Source organism: Myotis yumanensis, unplaced genomic scaffold, assembly GCF_028538775.1.
Source record: "Myotis yumanensis isolate MYYU_CA2020_CCGP unplaced genomic scaffold, mMyoYum1.0.hap1 SCAF_4, whole genome shotgun sequence".
Taxonomy (NCBI): domain Eukaryota; kingdom Metazoa; phylum Chordata; class Mammalia; order Chiroptera; family Vespertilionidae; genus Myotis; species Myotis yumanensis.
Genome location: NW_027223755.1, coordinates 7,360,028 through 7,378,900, shown reverse-complemented (window position 1 = coordinate 7,378,900; position 18,873 = coordinate 7,360,028). Strand labels below are relative to the sequence as shown.

At 40.1% G+C, this 18,873-nt stretch overlaps 1 protein-coding gene across 1 annotated transcript in view; it reads left to right on the top strand.

The window, feature by feature from the left end:
* Window positions 1-18,873, top strand: part of WDR70 (WD repeat domain 70) — a 197,018-nt gene that overhangs the window by 63,564 nt on the left and 114,581 nt on the right. The window contains exon 9 of the mRNA XM_070411814.1: window positions 3,016-3,092. Coding sequence (XP_070267915.1) covers window positions 3,016-3,092 — 77 coding nt within the window. The remainder of the gene's footprint in view (window positions 1-3,015; window positions 3,093-18,873) is intronic.

Here is an 18,873-nt window from a genome sequence, read left to right as displayed (position 1 = left end):
GACATATGCCCTTGATGGAATCGAACCCAGGGCCCTTCAGTCCCCAGGCCGATGCTCTATCCACTGAGCCAAACCGATTTTGGCATAGAGCTTTATTTTTTACCCTTTCAGAATAAGAGACCTTACCATTATTACAGTAAAAAATATTAGGTTCGCCCTCGCTGGTTTGGCTCAGTGGATAGAGCGTCGGCCTGTGGACTGAAGGGTCCCGGGTTCAAGTCCAGTCAGGGGCACATGCCCGGGTTGTGGGTTCAATCCCCAGTGTGGTGTGTGTAGGAGGAAGCCGATCGATGATTCTCTCTTATGTTTCAATCTCTTTCTCCCTCTCCCTTCCTCTCTGAAATCAATAAAAAATATATTAAAAAATATATCAGGTTCTCTTCCGTCCCATCTGAACCTTTGTATGTGACCACTCTAACTGACTGCTACCTAGGAGGGGAGTGTGTGTTTAAGTTTGATAGGTACTCTGTGGTTGGTATGGTGTCGATGTCAGTCTTATACCAACATCATATTGTTTTAATTAAAGTGTTTCTATATTTTACTCTATACTTAGTAAGACGAATCTTCCTTAATGATTTTAAAGATTTTTTCTGTTCCTCACATATATATTCTTCCATATTATTATAGAACCAAGATTGTTGACACTTTTAAGAAGTATGGATTTTTTTTACCCCATTGACACACTTTTAAGAAGCATTGAGTTTTTTACCGCCAACCTCTTGCTTTTGCCTTGATTATTTGAAAATAATTTGTATTCCTTTTAATTCTTTTCCATTGAGAAAAGAATCTTTAAAGAAGGGCCTATTTTATTTCTCTTTCTTTCCTAAAAAGGCTGTTATTTCCCCTCGGTTTTCTTCCTTATTAAGCACCTATATGTAAGCACTGTGCTAATTCCTGGGCAGCTGGGGTTTGGTGGGGTGGGGACGAGGGTGTTACACAGTGAATTAAACAAAGTGAAAATAAACAAAGTGAAATAAACAACATATATTTTGAAATAAAATTGAGAAAATATCAGTTTGTTATTTTTTTTTTTTTAAATTAAATCTTTATTGTTCAGATTATTACATTTGTTCCTCTTTTTCCCCCCATAACTCCCCTCCTTCCAGCTCCCACCCCACCCTCCACCCTCACTCCCCACCCACTGTGTTCATCCATAGGTGCATGATTTTTGTCCAGTCACTTCCCGCATCTCCCACACCCCTTTTTCCCCCAAGAATAGTCAGTCTATTCCCTTTCGATGTCCCTGATTCTATTATAATCACCAGTTCATTCTGTACATCAGGTTATTTATTCACTTGATTCTTAGATTCATTTGTTGATAGATGCATGTTTGTTGTTCATAATTTGTATCTTTACCTTTTTCTTCTTCTTCCTCTTCTTAAAGGATACCTTTCAGCATTTCATATAATACTGGTTTGGCGGTGATGAACTCCTTTAGCTTTTCCTTATCTGTGAAGCTCTTTATCTGACCTTCAATTCTGAATGATAGCTTTGCTGGATAAAGTAATCTTGGTTGTAGGTTCTTGGTATTCAGCACTTTGAATATTTCTTGCCATTCCCTTCTGGCCTGCAAAGTTTCTGTTGAGAAATCAGCTGACAGTCGTATGGGTATTCCCTTGTAGGTAATTGAGCCTCTTTCTCTTGCTGCTTTTAAGATTTTCTCTTTGTCTTTTGCTCTTGGCATTTTAATGATGATGTGTCTTGGTGTGGTCCTCTTTGGATTCCTTTTGTTTGGGGTTCTCTGCGCTTCTTGGACCTGTAAGTCCATTTCTTTCACCAGGTGGGGGAAGTTTTCTGCCATTATTTCTTGAAATAGGTTTTCAATATCTTGCTGTCTCTCATCTTCTGGGACTCCAATGACTCTGATATTAGACCGCTTAAAACTGTCCCTGAGGCTCCTTACACTATCTTCACACTTTCGGATTCTTTTTTCATTTTGCTTTTCCAATTGGGTGTTTTTTGTCGAATCTTTTGTTTGATTATTGTACTCCTCTGGTCTGCTATTGGGTATAATATTCTTTATTTCAGTCCGTGTATGCTTACTTTCTAATTTCTTTATCGTAGCATCGAGGGTCTCATTAGTTTTCGTGAGGCTCTGCACAAATTTATGGCAAGCCCTCAAAATTGCGATTCTTAGCTCCATATCCTCCATTTCTGTCATGTTTTTTTGTCTCCGCATCTTTTATGCTTTCTTGGTGCACCCCCTTGTGGTCTCTGTGCGCAGTCTTGTTCTAGCCAAGCCTTAATTGTTGTAGTTAACACTAGAGGGATTTGACCCCCAGGTCGACTGGCTGTGGAAATCAGCTGTGTGGAAAACGTCTGCCTTCTGGGGAGGTGCTAGTCCAGCCTTTGCCTGAGGCGATCGGCAAATGGCTGTGCGCAGGCTTTGGGCGGGGCGGGATCAACAGGGCGGGTGGAGGGAGCAGTTATGGCCACGCTCAGTCCCGTTCCCAGAGGCTCTGCTTCTCAGAACCCCGGCAGCCGCTGCAAACCTCGGAGAGAAAGCTGCCCTCAGGTTCCAACTGATGCCGGATAATCCCGCTTCTCCCGTTTGAGTCTGGGTCCCTAGAGACTCGCCCGGATCTGGAGCCCAGAGTCTGAGACTCACTCCCGACCGAAAACGACAACCGTGCCCTCAGCCACCAGCCCGCTTTGCGCGCGCACCTCGGTACCTTTGTATTTTCCACACTGCGCCGCCTCTGAGCCTCGATTTGCTGTTCTCTTTCCTTCTAGTTGTAGAGTCTCTCTTCAGCCAGCCTTCCTGTGGTTCTGGGTGATGTCCGTTCAGTCTTTTAGTTGTATTTTTGAAATGGTTGTTTGCGGCAGTGGTCTCCGGTGTTTACCTACGCCGCCATCTTGGTCTCCCCAGCCAGTTTGTTATTAAAATAGTGTGCTTTTGAGAGGACTAAAAAGTTTAAGCATATGTCAGTTTCTGGTTGGTTTATAATTTTTTATGTTTGTTAAACATCTTTTTTCCTTAATTAATTAATTTTTTTTGTTTTTTATTTTTTTAAGGGTCACACAGCAATGCTTCATACTGGCTCATGGCATCCCAAAATAAAGGGAGAATTTATGACTTGCTCAAATGATGCGTGAGTATTGTTGATAATTTATCTAATACATTCATATCTTTTAATATTTTAACATTTGTATTCTAACCATCTTGCCACTAAAGTAGGAGACAGAGTATTAGGAATCCTGATGTTTATATATTCTTGCTCTTACTTTGACTTTAGCTGGCAGTGTAAGGTTTGTTTAAATAAATATTGAAACTATGCAAATGAGAGTTAGTATAAATTCCAGTAGAGTTTATTATGGAGTACAATGGATCAGATGGATGTTATTAAATGGACTCAAATGACTTTGAAATTGTGACTAATAATTTGTTACTTTTTTTGTTTTGTTAATCCTCACCCGAGGATATTTTTTTCCATTGATTTTTAGAGAGAGTGAAAGGGAGGGGGAGAGACAGAGAGAGAGAAATATCTCATTGGTTGCCTCCCACACAAACCCTGACCAGAATCGTACCTGGGACCCTTCAGGCTGCCCACTGAGCCAAAACAGCTAGGGCTAATTTGTTACTTTTTATAGTTAAGACTGATTTTCATCTGAGTCTAATTGCTAATATGTTTCTTGTTTAAATGATTGTTTCTTGGCAGTAATAACTGAAAAAATTGATTAAATGGTTATTAAGATTCTTTTCCATTATATCTGTTGGCCTCAGACTCAAGAATATTACAGGGAATATTTGGGTAGCTTTTCCCTGCAGTGTCATATTATATGATTCACTTTTAGTATTAAGAGTAGTTCATAAGAATGTGCTATTTGTAATATTCCAGAGAAATTACAACAAAAAATCTTTTTTTCTAGTAATATATATTATTTAATGCAATATATCCAAAATGTTATGATTTCAGCATGCAATTACCCCCTTTTGCCCAAAATATTTGTTCCACATACTATAATTTTTACATGATTCTCAGTACTTGAGAAAAAAATTTCTTCAAAACATCATTTTATATTTAAGGGAAAAAAATCTAAGATTGAGTTTTTTTTTTTTTTTTTAATTTCTTTATTGGTTAAGGTATTAAAATGTGTCCTCATTTCCCATTAACCCCCAACCTCCCCGCCCCCCCACTCATGCACAACAAAAAATCTTATAAATTAAAAAGCATAGATGGTGTTATTTAGGTGAAACACTCTTAGATTTTAGATATAAAAGAACACTTTTGTTCTTAGGTTATTTTGTTTTTTAGCCTTTTGCTCTCTGGTACTTAACATTTGCCTCATTAACTCTCAAAATTGCTCTTCATATTCTTAGATATTTTGTTTTCTGGACTTTATCTTTCAGATAACAGACAAAAGACATAATTTTACTTCTGTAGCACAATCTAAAAATTAACAATCTAAAAGGAACTAAAATTTGGGAATCTATACAGAATATGACTGAAAAAAGATAATATTTCTGAATAAAATTTTTGGTAAATAGAACTATATTAAGTCTTTACTTAATATCCTTGATAAGGTTTTAGAAATTGCAACTTTAAGTAAAATGAAGTATAATGAAACAAATTTTACCATAGCTTAAATGATATAAACAAGTGTTCAAGCCTGGCCGGTGGGACTCAGCAGTTGAGTGTCGACCCAGGAACCAAGAGGTCACTGGCTGGATTCCTGGTCAGGGCACATGCCTGAGTTGCAGGCTCCATCTCCAGTAGGGGGCATGCAGAAGGCAGCCGATGGATGATGTTTCTCTCTCATCGATGTTTCTCTCTATCACTATCCCTTCCTCTCTCTCTATCACTAAAAAAAAAATAAAAAATAAAAATATCTTAAAACTAAACACAAACCAATGAGCTTGCTTTAAAAAAAAAAAGAGTTCAGTTCTTATGCCATATTTTGGTCACAAAAACTTCACCAAACTTCTACATAAAGACCCAAAACCCTTCTAATATTAAATATTGAAATAAATGTGAGCTATACACACATTTAAGAAAGATTAATAAAAACAATTAAGAATTCTTTTCTAATCTGCTTATTTCGGTTCAGGGTCGAGGGTGGCTGGAGCCAATCAGCAGCTCAGGGTGCAAGGCAGGACCCACCCTGAACAGGACTCCCTTCCATCACCAGGCGCACTCAACCCACACTCACTCAGACTGGGCCGGTGTCACACGCCACTTACCTTACCTGCACACCTTTGGGGTGTGGATGGAAATGAGTCCCTGGAGACAGCACATGCAGATGTGGGGAAATGGTGCAAACTCCACACAGACAGTGGGTCAGTGCAAGTCATCCCCTCCCCCATTCATGTTATAAGAAAACAACTTAGAACAAAATGATGTTATTTGAGGACTTGCTGTATCTAGTTTCATTTCTTTTTAGCTTTATCTTATCATCTGTCCAAATAAATTATGTACGTTTAAAGTGATATTCTAAACTTCAGCATTAGAAAATCAAATTTAGCAGTTAATCTAAATTAATAAGGTTTATATTAGGAATTCAAGGATATTTAACAATTAGGAAATTTTACCAACAAGAAATTTTCAATATAATTCATCTTTTAACAAATGAAAGGCAAAAAATCGATTGATTTTATAATATGATAAAATTGACATTTGATAAAATTTAGTAGTCTTTACCAATAAAAGTTCTAAGTGAAATAGAACTAAGAAGAAATTACTGAATCCTGATGAAAACTATCAAAATTTAAAATATTGTATTACATATTGGATTATTGAAGCTACTTGCATTTAAATAAGAAACAAGACAGGAATGCCTACAATTATTTAGAGACTTTATACAGTGTAGTAAAGTAAGAAAATAAGTAAATTGGTATTACTCTTGGAAGAGAGCAAACATACTGTTAAAAAAAAACACAGAGGATCCAGGCTATTCTGGTTAAAAACGTAAGCCGAATAAAGCAACTGAAAACAATTTCTTGTCTTCAGAACTATTTAAGGATCTCACAATTTTATGAGCTCTACAGAAGCTTTCCCCAAAGTGGCTTCCAGGATATGTAAATTAGTGGTTCGAAAAAGGCATTCCAAGGTCAGATAAATTTGAGAAACTTCGAATGTTATATTCCTAGGCCAGTGAGCCACAACAAATATTTAAATGGCTTTGGATAGGTTGTAAAGAAACTTATTTACTCCTTTAAGCAACAGTTGGGGTAAAGTTCTAAACTAAAGCATGACATCACTTTACTGGGTATAAAATTTAGTTTATCCCATTCCTTGAAAGAGCAGTTCTTTAGTTCCCTGCCCAGATCACTGACTTACTAGTCTATTGTACCTTTGAAAATGTGCTCCACTTTCTGTTTACACTATAGAAATGGGCTTCCTTTGTCCATAGTGACAATCAGAGGGCCTTAACCGTAGACCCCCATTATGCATAATCTTTACACCTGTTAGAGAAATATGCCACTAATAAATTCAGGTCATTTGATTGACTTTTTCTTGGCCGTTGACTCTGAAGGCAATAATTAGAAATGTGCTAAGCTGTGGGAAACCATTCCAGATACCTAGTTCAGTCAACAGATAGAGTGTTCTCATTATGTACCAGGTACACTGTGATCCAAGGCCCTGCCTGCATGGGGCTTACCTTCCAGTGGAGGTGAGTGCTGGAGCAGACAGGTACAGATTACATTAACACACCAATATGGTTTTATGTAGTAATAAGTGTGAAGAATTAAGTAAAAGGATAGAGGAAGAACAGAAGGCTATTATGGCTGACAATTGGGGAAATTTGAAAATTAGGTGATAAGACAGACTCATGGCAAAAATGGCCACAATTCTTCATCTTTCCTTGTATCCATGCCCTTTGCAGTGTGACTTTATAGCTACTCCCATTAAGAGCTGGAGTCTCTTTATCCACCCCATGAATCTGGACTAGCCAGCAGAAGGTGGAAAGATGGCAGCATGCCATTTCTGAGCAGAGGCTTGTTGGGAGTTCCTGCGTGCTTCCTCTCCCTGTGAACTTGCATCACTGTCTCATCGAGCTGTAGCTACCCTGCTGAGGAAGGATTCTGTTGCCCTACCTGAAGCCGTATTAGATCAGCTTATACTCAGCCACCTCCTAAACTTGGAGAGTCACAGTGCCAAAGACTAAATATACTAAACATCCTGAGAAATATATTCACACCCAGCTGGTGTGGCTCAGTGGTTGAGCATTGACTATGAACTAGGAGGTCACCGTGTGATTCCCAGTCAGGGCACATTCCTGGGGTGTGGACTTGATCCCCAGTATGGGGAATGCAGGAGGCAGCCGATCAATGATCTCTATCATTATTGCACACAGCCAGTTATACCTGTTACACTCTGTGTGGGGTATTCCCAGGAATACCCTTTGGGAAATGAAGGTTGTCGCTAGTAAATGCTTTGGATAGTGGGGTTCAGTAGATTATAAATATTTGTATTTGGTTGCATCTTATAAAGATGAATTATGCAACTAAATGGTTGGCAAATTTGTCATGACAGAATATATTTTGTGCGCAGTTTACAGACCCAGAGGAACTTGGTTGCTCCACCACTAGGCATGACTTTGAGCTTGTCATTTACCACTAAGTCTCAGATTCCTATGAAATGGGATAACGCTTGATTCACAAGATTGTGATAGGAATTAATTGTGTAAAGCCTTTTGCATAGCTAGTGTTCATGCATAGCAGTAGTCTTGGATTCATTTAAACTGGATTAAGGCTGCATATAGTTTTCAGTCTTTATTTTTCTGAGCATTTCAGTCACAGTTTGATGAGCATCTGTTTGAGAGCATGGGTGGGGCGTGTTGGGTCTCACCATGGGCTTTTGGTGAAGACTGCTATTCAGATTTCACTTGATTTTATAATCAACAACATCTGCACATACAGTTATAAAATTCCCCAGGAAACAATGGTTCCTGTAAAATGGATCCCTGAAAAGTAAACTTTTGTATAACTCCCGAGTTTTTTTTTTTTCCCTATTTTAAGTATTTTGGGGAGACACTTTAAAATACAACATTCAGCCCTAGCCGTTTTGGTTTGGTGGATAGAGCATCGGCCCATGGATTGAAGGGTCTTGGGTTCGATTCCGGTCAAGGGCATGTGCCTCAGTTGCAGGCTCGATCCTGGGCCCTGGTCGGGGTGCGTGCAGGAGGCAGCCAGTCAATGTGTCTCTCTCACATTCATGTTTCTCTGTCTGCCTCTTCCCCCCCTTTCCACTCTCTAAAAATCAATGGAAAAAATATCCTCAGGTGAGGATTAACAAAAGTAAATTAAATAAGTACAACATTAATTTCCTATGTGATTCATAAGTGTTTTGAATATAATTCAGTATTATAATTTATAAATTGTTACTTTGTGGCATGATATGCCTCAGAATGTCGTGGCATTTGTAAGTATATGTATATCTTTTTGAATTCTTGACTGCTGCTTTTATTTTTTGTTTTTCTTTTTCTGTTAATTGTTACTTCTTGCTGCTGTTGTTGGGGTGATAAGTACCTCACTTTCTCTCCTCAGTTTTGTGCTTCTAATCAACTGTCGACCTGGGCTGGGGAGGGCAGTCCAAGCTTTGAGAATTAGTGCAAAAGAAAAAGGAATAAGCATGGTAGAATGTATGCATTTTTTTTTTTAGCACATTAATTCTTACCATCTTTGGCTGCTAGAGGACTTTTTCTTGCTTACCTTCTGGTTCTGGGCAGAGTTTTTTTTACTGTCCATGCTGCCAAATAAGCATGGTGCATTTTAATTTTTTGTACATGTTAATTTTCAAATTCCTGTTATGCTTGAATAGCCTTTGTTTGATTTATAATTTTCTTAATACTTTCATCTTACTTAGATACATTTTTTTATCATGTGTTTGCATATGAGTAGCTATAAGTATAAAACTTCACCTCATATATCTAGGAATTTTAAGAAAATTTAATGTCACACTAACCTTGGTGTGAATTTTATGTAATTTTAATGCAGAATGTTGTTTGTATGTAATATAGGGTGCAAAAATATATATACACATACTTTGAATGAATAATTTCAAAGGCAGTGTTTATTAAAATACATTTCATTTTCAAAATTGAGATATCAGCTGTTAAAGTGTGTATACATTTTTTGGAGACTCTCTGTATATTGACATATATAACAAAGGCAAGATATTTACACCTTCAAAAACATTGGTGGAAAATTTGATAAAATCCAAATTTTTTATGTTTTACTTTATTTATACACTTTTTGCAGTTGTTAATCAGTAATTTATTTTGCCTATATAAACATCAGTACTGAACAATAATTCCTATGTGTGGACTACAAACAGTAGAGGATGCTATTTAGTATTTTCTTTGTTTATCTTGAAATCCATATAAAGACATTGTTCATATCATCAGTACATCTCTTAAGTGTCACAGCAATTCATTTTATAAAATATTTATTTATGTATTTTTGAAGAAGTATGTGGATGTCTCCAAACATTGAAGGGTATACTAGTGTCCTGGCATCCCCAATGAGGATGTGATAGGGGGCAGTTAGAATTTCTTCTGGGGATTTCTAGGTCAGGCAAGGTGGCATCAGCACAGCCAGTCCACCGCATGCGTGACTAAGCGAGTCTGTGTGTGTGTCCTCTGTGGTGTGCTGGCCCTGAGGGTCATGTATGGCGGAGTCGTATGTGGAGGAGAATATTGTTCGGTAAAAGCTGATGAATTGAACTTAGTTGTATCTCTGTATTGTGGATCTTGTAATTCTTAAAACATAATTAAAATCAAAATGTTTCTTTGGTTTGACTCTTTTTCTGAAAGATGGTTACAATAAGTGATTTTTCTTTTTAAAATTATTCTTTCCATTTCTTTTCTACCTTTCTGTGCCTACATGGCAAATTCATATGTGTTCTGTTTCTGAATCCTTTCTTTTCACTTCTGCTGTATAAACCTGTTGAGTCCATTCCCAACTTTGGGAAGAATTGTCTCCTTATCTTTTCAGTTTCGTATTGACAGAGTTGGGGAAGTCAGGGTGGCTGGTTAACAGGCACTTTGAGGGAAGTGTGAATAATGGGCTGCCCCTTTCCATCACCTCTTTCTAAATCTTGTAAGTTTACATGACTTTGTAGAACTATTTCTGTCTTATAAACTATCCTTTCATGTGATAATACTTTTAAAATTTCTCTTCATGAAAATGTTAGCTTTGTTGCTACTTTTAAAAATGTGCTGTGAGTGAAAAGTTACCTTCTCTTGATAACACTTTTCTGGTGTCATTATAGTAGTAAAATCAAGTAGAGTATAAAATAGAGACATCTCGTGAGTTAGTAATTACAGGCTCTGCTTTGATGCATGTTTTCTTAATGGACTAGGTTCTGTTAATGACAATAAAACAAATGGCATTTTTGGAAAGCTGTGCTAAGCTATCAGCAAATACAACTAGCATAAACTTGTTTAGCCACACATCATATAGTTGCTTAAGTCTTGTAATATCAGTCAACTGGGGGCCCAGTGCACAAATTCGTGCACCTTGAAAGGAACTGTGGGCCGTGAAGCTGCGTTGAGCCCAGGGACGGGTTTTGGCCCATCTTCCTTGCCCTTGCCCAGCCCCTCCCGCCAAGGTCCCGGTACTCTCTCTGCTGGCAGCCCCACTCCCCCACCACTGCCGCTGGCGCCACTCCCATGTGCACCCGTTGACAGCGCGGAGTGATTGGCGCTGGCGCCAGCTGCCGGTGCAAGTGGCGGCTGTTTCCCCGATTGCCCTTCAGGAGCAGGGGGAGGTGGAGAAGCCCTCAGGGGTGATTGGGGCTGGCAGCCACCACTCGCACCCGCTGATGGTGCTGAGCAATCAGGGCTGGCGCTGGGCGCTGGCAGCAGGTGTGAGCGGGGCTGGCACCTGCAGCAGATGCGAGTGCCACGAGGGACCGTGGTGCACGGGAGCAAAGAATTTTCCATAACCACCAGAGGCTTGCCCCAATGACAGCGACTGGCGCCCTGCCTTGGTCTGCCACCCCTGCTCACCTGCTCCACCATCCTGCCATGGTTGACGCCCGCCATGTTCTGCATTCTGCTGCCAATGCCTGCCATGTTCTGCGCATGCCCCCTGGTGGTAGTGCACGTCATAGCAACCGGTTGTTCGGTTGTTTGCTTGTTCCACTGCTTGGTCTATTTGCATATTAGGGTTTTATATATATAGATAGCTGTGTCTTCATGGAGGAAATAAGGCTCATTGATGATATTCTTGCCAACAAAAATTTGGTGCCACATCTTCACACAGAATAACTGAAGAGGCAGGGCAGCCTTTGTTTTATATCATGTGACTATGTTGTAGTTAGCATTCTGTATCTTACTGAGGCAGTTTTACTTATATGAACCAAATAGGCTGATGATTATAATTACTTTATTTTTAGTTTTTAAAAAATATATTCTTATTAATATCCAAGAGGAAGGGAAAGGGTGAGATGGAAACATCAGTGATGAGAGAGAATCATTGATTGTCTGCCTCCTGCACGCCCCCCCGCCCCCGCCACTGGGGTTCAAACCCGCAACCTGGGAATATGCCCTGACCAGGAATTGAACTGTGACCTCCTGGTTCATAGGTTGACGCTCAACCACTGAGCCGCATCGGCTGGGCCTAAGCCACACTTTAAAGTGATTTGCAAAAATGTAGACCAGTGCCACATTTATTACTACTTTGTTTGCTTTAGAAAATATTGTTTCATGAGACATATTTTTTTTCATAAAAATGTGCTAATAGCCGAAACCGGTTTGGCTCAGTGGATAGAGCGCCGGACTTCGGACTGAAGGGTCCCGGGTTCGATTCCGGTCAAGGGCATGTACCTGGGTTGTGGGCACATCCCCAGTGGGAGATGTGCAGGAGGCGGCTGATCGATGTTTCTCTCTCATCGATGTTTCTAATTCTCTATTTCTCTCCCTTCCTCTCTGTAAAAAATCAATAAAATATATTAAAAAAAATGTGCTAACATATAATGAGTTTATTAATATAACTGAGGTAATAAATATTTTAAAATGTGTTCTAATGCTGATTTTGGCAAACATCCATGCACATGATGCACGTAGACAAAAGATCCTGAGGTGCATGGACATTTTTATGGCTATTGATACATCTTGTCAAATTGTCATCTATTACCAGCCTTTAAAGGACCCCTTTGTCATAACATGATACTTTCAATCTATTGGTGGTATGCAATTAAAAGTTTTCTATTTACTAGAGTTCTTTAAAATATGTAACAACATTTTCAGCAGCTCATATTTGGCTTCTCCAATTAGTATAATCTAGCAAGGCTAGTCTATAGGCACTGACAGAGAAACTGCTGGAATATCTTCAAAGCTCTCTATTTTTTCATGCTACCCAGAGAAATTACAAGATAATTATTTGTACAACTTTGTAGGTTTGTTTGTAAGGTTTAAATGTGATAAGCACAGGGCTTAGCACACAACTGGTGCTTGGTACAAATTTACTTCCATTTATTCTGGTGATTTTTTTTCTTTAACCAAATGCATTTAAAATGTACAAGGCCAAGTTTGCTCTTACTGTAGTGCAAAGCTTGGACCACAAATCAGTTTATCACCTGCCATCTACTACTTGTTAGTGCTTCTACCTGTTAGCATACTTGCCCCTTTTTTACACCAATGTTCTTATCTGTAAAATAAAAGTCTTAGACTACTTTAAATTCTGGCCTTTCAAGAAATAACCATTTGCCGAAACCGGTTTGGCTCAGTGGATAGAGCGTCGGCCTGTGGACTGAAAGGTCCCAGGTTCAATTCCGGTCAAGGGCGTGTGCCTGGGTTGCGGGCACATCCCCAGTGGGAGATGTGCAGGAGGCAGCTGATCGATGTTTCTCTCATCGATGTTTCTAACTGTCTATCTCTCTCCCTTCCTCTCTGTGAAAAATCAATAAAATATATTTTAAAAAAAGAAATAACCATTTATCTAGGTGAAGAACAACTCTAAAACTACAGAGAAGTAAGCCAACAGTAAGTAGACCCTGATTTGGAAGGAAGTTAAAGCAATGGGCAGGGTGAAATGTTTACCGGGAGGACTGTCACCTGTGGGGATGCAGGAAGAAGAGGCAGAAAAGGAGCCAGACAGAAGCGAAACAGGACATCGATTTGCATCTGGAGGTTTCTTCAGTTAGGCTCAGCAGACATTCACTCTGTGTCTATTGTTGTGGGACAGGCCCTGCCTTAGGCTCTGTGCTTTGAGCTGATTGCACAGAACTGGTCCTCACTCTCCAGCATGCTTCCCATTTTGTGGGATCCCTGGACACCCATCATCCCATGTTTTATAGCAAGGGGATTGCAGTGGGGAGCAGGGCTCCTTCTGGTGCTTTCTTCAGGGGAACACGAAGTCCTGTTTGCTAAGAGGCACGGATCCCAAATGCAAAAGCAGAGTTTTCCCATCGGTACTTTTCAGTCTGGGAGTTATCTCAGACTCACCTGGGAAAGAGACAGTTTGTTCCAGATAGGATGTTGCTTTAGTCTTCAGTAAGTCAGAATATCAATTTCTAGATCCTTTCCCATTTTGAATTAACCCCAAACTCTGCTTTTATGAAAACTACTTTAAACCGACAGAGTCAACTCCAAGGGTTGGTGTGGGGGGAAGAAAATAACTCTTTCTTTATATATGTTACTAGAGGCCTGGTGCATGAATTTGTGCATGGGTGGGATCCAGCTGGCCCTCCCTGATTGGGGCGGGCAATTGGGCTGGTCCAGCTGGGGGAGGGGACACAGGGAGGTTGGCCGGCCGGCCCTGCCCCCAATTGGGGTGTGTGTGGGGGGCAATTGGGGGTGGGGCTGGCTGGGGAGAGGGGCCCTGGGCGGTTGGCGAGCCGGCCCTGCCCCCTGGTCGAACTCCCATCAAACTCCTGGTCGAGGGGACAGTTTGCATATTACCCTTTTATTATATAGGATGGGCCAAGAGCTTTGTAAACTCTGTCTCACTTAACTTTCACAGTAGTGGCTCCAAGAAGGTAGTGACTTCCTAGTCACGCATCTTTTTAGGGGTTGAGTGGTTATTAGAACTCAGGTCTGGCTCCATTATATCACATTACTTCCCTAGCTTTAGCTTTCTTTTTTGTTTTTATTTTAAAACATATTTTTATTGATTTCAGAGAGGAAAGGAGAGGGAGAGATAGAAACATCAATGATGAGAGCGAATCATTGATCGGCTGCCTCCTGCATGCCCCCTACTGGGGATTGAGCACTCAACCCAGGCATGTGCCCTGACTGGGAATCAAACTATGACCTCCTGGTTCATAGGTCAGTGCTCAATCACTGACCCACACTGGCCGGGAAGCTTTAGCTTTCTTAGGCCCAGAACCATCTGTATCCTGTTTACTACATCTTCCTTCAGAATAGGTGGTGGCATAGTAAAGCTGATCCTGGGGCTAGTGCAGTGGTTTTGGGAAACCCTTTTTGGGTCATGACCAGCATTTCTTACAAAATAAAATAGAGTAGAAATTGTCAGACTGTGTCATAGGTAGTACTGTTTTCTGAAATTTCTGCTTCAGTTGTAAGAGGGTGGGGTACCAGGGTGGGAGGAAGGGTGAGCGGGTGTGTGCATGTGTTGGGTCTTAATGTATTTCCTACTATGTGAAAGTCGTTCCCTTTTTTGAGTATAGGATGTGGTCACAAGTTCACCATGGTGTCTCTTCTCCAAGCCTTGAGCACATTCCATGCTGTATTTCAGTTATAAGGCAGTAAAATGCACTAGTTCTCAGCATGGACTCGAGCCAGATATCAGGGTTGAATCCAGGCTCTGCTGTTTTCTCTCCGTGTGACCCTTGGCAGGTTATTTTCTTTCTCCTTGGGGTTGTGTGAGCATTGGATGAATTTATATCCCTGAAGTGCTTGGTTTGGTGTCTGTCTCACAGTAGCACTCCATGAGTTATCTGCTGTTATTGTTGTCATTGTTGGTGTTGCTGAAAGCTTTGTCTCTCTCTCAGAGGGACTGTGGACATGCTGCTTTAACAACAGCCTTCCATAGCTTTGATTTATTAGGTTAAGTAATTTGTTGCCAACTTTTTATGTGCTACAAGAATGCCAGCTTTGCCACTGGTTCCGTGCACTGCTCCTTTTCCATATACCACTCAGATTGTTCTTATTTGGCCAGCGCCACCCATGACAGCTACTAAGTCACGTGTCTGCTTAAGAGTTATTGTGGAAAGTTGTGAGCCCGACTCTGCCAGACCTTGGCCTGTGAAGCACTGGCTGGCTTTACAGGCTGATTTACTCCTGGTCATAGGCCAGCACTGCCAGCCCATAAAATATGTATGTCCTGGTCTGCTGTGCTGTGGAGGGCGAAAGTGCTGTACCAAGGTCCACCTGCCTCCAGGTCTGTGGCGGGTCTGGAGGAAGGTTGTCGCTTGGGTGTTCAGGGGAGACTTCACAAAGGAAATACTATTTGGGTTTGGGGTTGAACGATCAGTAGAAGTCTTCCAGGAAAATAGTTAAAGGGGAATCATTCCAGGTACCAGTAAGATATTATACCAAGCTCTGGAGCCTGGAAGTCATAGAGAGGCAGGAATAAGCAGAAGGAGTGAACAGAACAAACTCTAGGCTGTTACCTTCTAGGATATCACTTACAGATGCTTATAAGTACCTAATTGGAAAAGTAACAAAGGTTAAATATGTGTTATATTTCTTAGATAGCCAACCCTATCTTATAGTGAATAGATATCTGCATTTTATTATGATGATAGTATTTTGTTTCTAGAATTGTACAGACTGACACAGTCAGAGGGGAGGGCGTTGGGAGCTGGGTGAGAAAGGTGAAGGGATTAAGCAAAGAAAAAATGAAAGACTCATGGACACAGACAACAGTGTGGTGATTGCCAGAGGGAAGGGGGGTGGAAGAAGTGAGAAGGGGTGATGGAAGACTTGACTTGGGGTGGTAAACACACAATGTAATATACAGATGATGTATTGTTGAATTGTATACCTGAAACCTGTATAATTTTATTAACTAATGTCACCCCAATAAATTCAATAAAAATAAATAAAATAAAAATAGGGAAAAAAGAAGAATTGTATTGTGTGCCTCACCTCTTCTTTTTATCTGGGCCATAGCTCCCTTTAGCAGGCACCACTCAATGGCAGCTGCTGGAATTGCAGGCAGTGGATGCATTGGGAAAATTTATAGGACTTGACAGGAAAAGCCCAACCCGGGTGAAAAAATAATTAGTATAATGTAGCGATACGAGGTCATTGTTTTTCACAGAATCCTTAAACATGTATATTAATAATTATTATTAAGTTAACTATGAGCATTGAACTAATTGTATCTTATCCCCATTTTATCATACAACATTCTGAAAGTATGAGCACTATATGAGATCAAGTTATCAAATGCTCAAGCTGATAAATGAATCTCTCAAAGTTGTGAAGTTATAAGTTCATGCCATTTTTCTAGTGCCCTTTTATTTCCTTCTTTTTTTTAAAATACATGTTTTATAATTACAAAGTTGTATAACAGCATCACAGAAATTCGAGGCAGGTAAGAGGAGCAGACCCTCACCCATTGTCTTCCATTGCTGTCATAGAGGAGAGGAAATACCTTTAAGTATTTCTTTTTCTTTTTTTTTTTTCTTTGTCCTCATCACGGGCCGTATCTTTAAGTATTTTTAAATGCACTTGAATATAGCTATAATTATAGATGACACAAAATCTTACTTTTTTTCTCAACCTTATACCAAAAGCTGTATAACCTTATACCAAAACTGTTTACATGCTGTGATGTACTTATTACCATAGTTTTTAGTTGTGGCACAATAGTATTCAGTTTTAAGTACCATAATTTACAAAGCCTTTTTGTTACCTATTTTTATCTATTATAAATAATGTGTTAAATATTTTTATGCATGCAGCTTATTTCACATTTTGGATTTTCTTCTTTCTTTTTTTAAAAGTATATTTATCAGCAGTGCCCACCAACATTTAGATGCAGAAAAATATTTAGAAATATAAAAAGAGTCTCACTTGCCCTAACCGGTTTGGCTCAGTGGATAGAGCATCTGCCTGCGGACTGAAGGGTCCCAGGTTCGATTCCAGTCAAGGGCATGTACCTTGGTTGCATGCACATCCCCGGTGGGGGCGGTGCAGGAGGCAGCTGATCGATGTTACTCTCTCATTGGTGTTTCTAATTCTCTATCCCTCTTCCTTCCTCTCTGTAAAAAATCAATAAAATATATTATATATATAAAAAAAGAGTCTCACTTCCCAAAGAATTTATTTTTGTTGCTTATTCTTTGATTATGTGATGTGACCAGTCCTGTGGTGGTTACTGCCATCCTGTTTGTATCTATACTATATTAGAGGCCCAGTGCACTGGGGCGGGGGGGGCGGGGAGGGTCACTCAGCCCAGCCTGTGCCCTCTCTCAGTATGGGACCCCTCACTCCTTACTGCCCACCTGCTCACTGCTCCTTACCAGTCATCTCATCTCGCTGCTCCTTAGCACTGCCGTGGAGGCAGGAGAGGCTCCCACCACTGCTGCTGAGCGGTGCTCTCCCAGTATAAATGCACTGACCACCAGGGGGCAGCTCCTGCGTTGAGAGTCTGCCCCTTGATGGTCAGTTCACATCATAGCGACCAGTTGTTCTGGTCGTTTTGGTCACTTAGGCTTTTATTATATAGATGACAGGTCAGAGGACTGGTTGGAGCATCCCAGTGGGATGTCCTTAGTTACCTGTTTTGGACATAAAAATTTTATTGCAAAAACTAGTTATTTATTGATTCTGAAAAAAAATTTTTTTTAATTACTTGGTTGTTCTTGCACTGGTAACTGAAATCTTTAGTTTATATATTTGAATTGTAATAAACATACACTATATGGTCTTGATTCACAGCTACATTTTCTTTCAGAGGTCCTTGATGTTAAGCAAATTTACCAGTGTTGGGTGAAATACCCAATGCTTTATTTACTCCATGTTTTTCAATAGAGTACTCTTTTTAATGATTCTTTATTTAGGTCAGATATAGTATCTCTCTTTAATTCCTGGTAATTTTGCTTTTCCCAGGCAGATGCCCTGGGATTGAGGGAAATTATAATAGCAATTGGAGGACTACAGGAAGAGTGGGCTGGGAATTCTTGGAGAGCAGGAACAGTGTAGCCCATTTCCAGGTGATAGTGACTAAATATGAAAGTCAAAGTAAATTCCATTATGTTGGATGTGGGTGTCATTTTCTGATACCATACCACTGCAAGGAGCCACGAATAATGGCATTGTGGGAATGCGGGTGCTGGCAAACACAGCCTGTTACTGTAAGGTAGATGCAATGACTGGGGTCAGCCTGTTGTAGAGGATGGGAGCCAACTTCCAGTTGCTGCATATCCAAATTAGTGTTCAGGAGTTCATATCATTGAGGGCTTTCACTGGATTTAATAGTTTTACTTTTCTTTTGAAATGGAATTATGGATTAGAAGTGAATCATTGAGATTTTGTCTTTAGACACCACTTGAGTAACTTCTGAAAGAAAGTCAGCTTACTTTCATTGACTCTTATATGAGGGGGCGGTACTTGTATTATAGAATGACATGTATGATCAGCCAGCATGAAAAGAAGTTAGCTGATATTTCAACACAGCAAACATAGTGCATGACATTTATGAAGTTCATTTTTAAAAAGAAGCTTAACAAAATCACTGAGGTTAATGACCACCCAAGTTGCTATTGTAATGAATGCCTATGGTACTTGAAGAGCATTGGCAGGGCACTGACCCAGAGTTTACCAAATATGGGCTAGTTGTTCTTCCTAGATAGTTTATGGAGACTAGGACTTTTGTAAAACACTGTTTTTTGTATGAGGGTAATGGCCGATGTTATTGAATGCTTGCTATGTGCCAGATGCACTCTTCTAAACAACGTACTAACCCATTTAATTATCTCACAAGAAAGGTTGAACAGTTGTAAGACCCTTCCT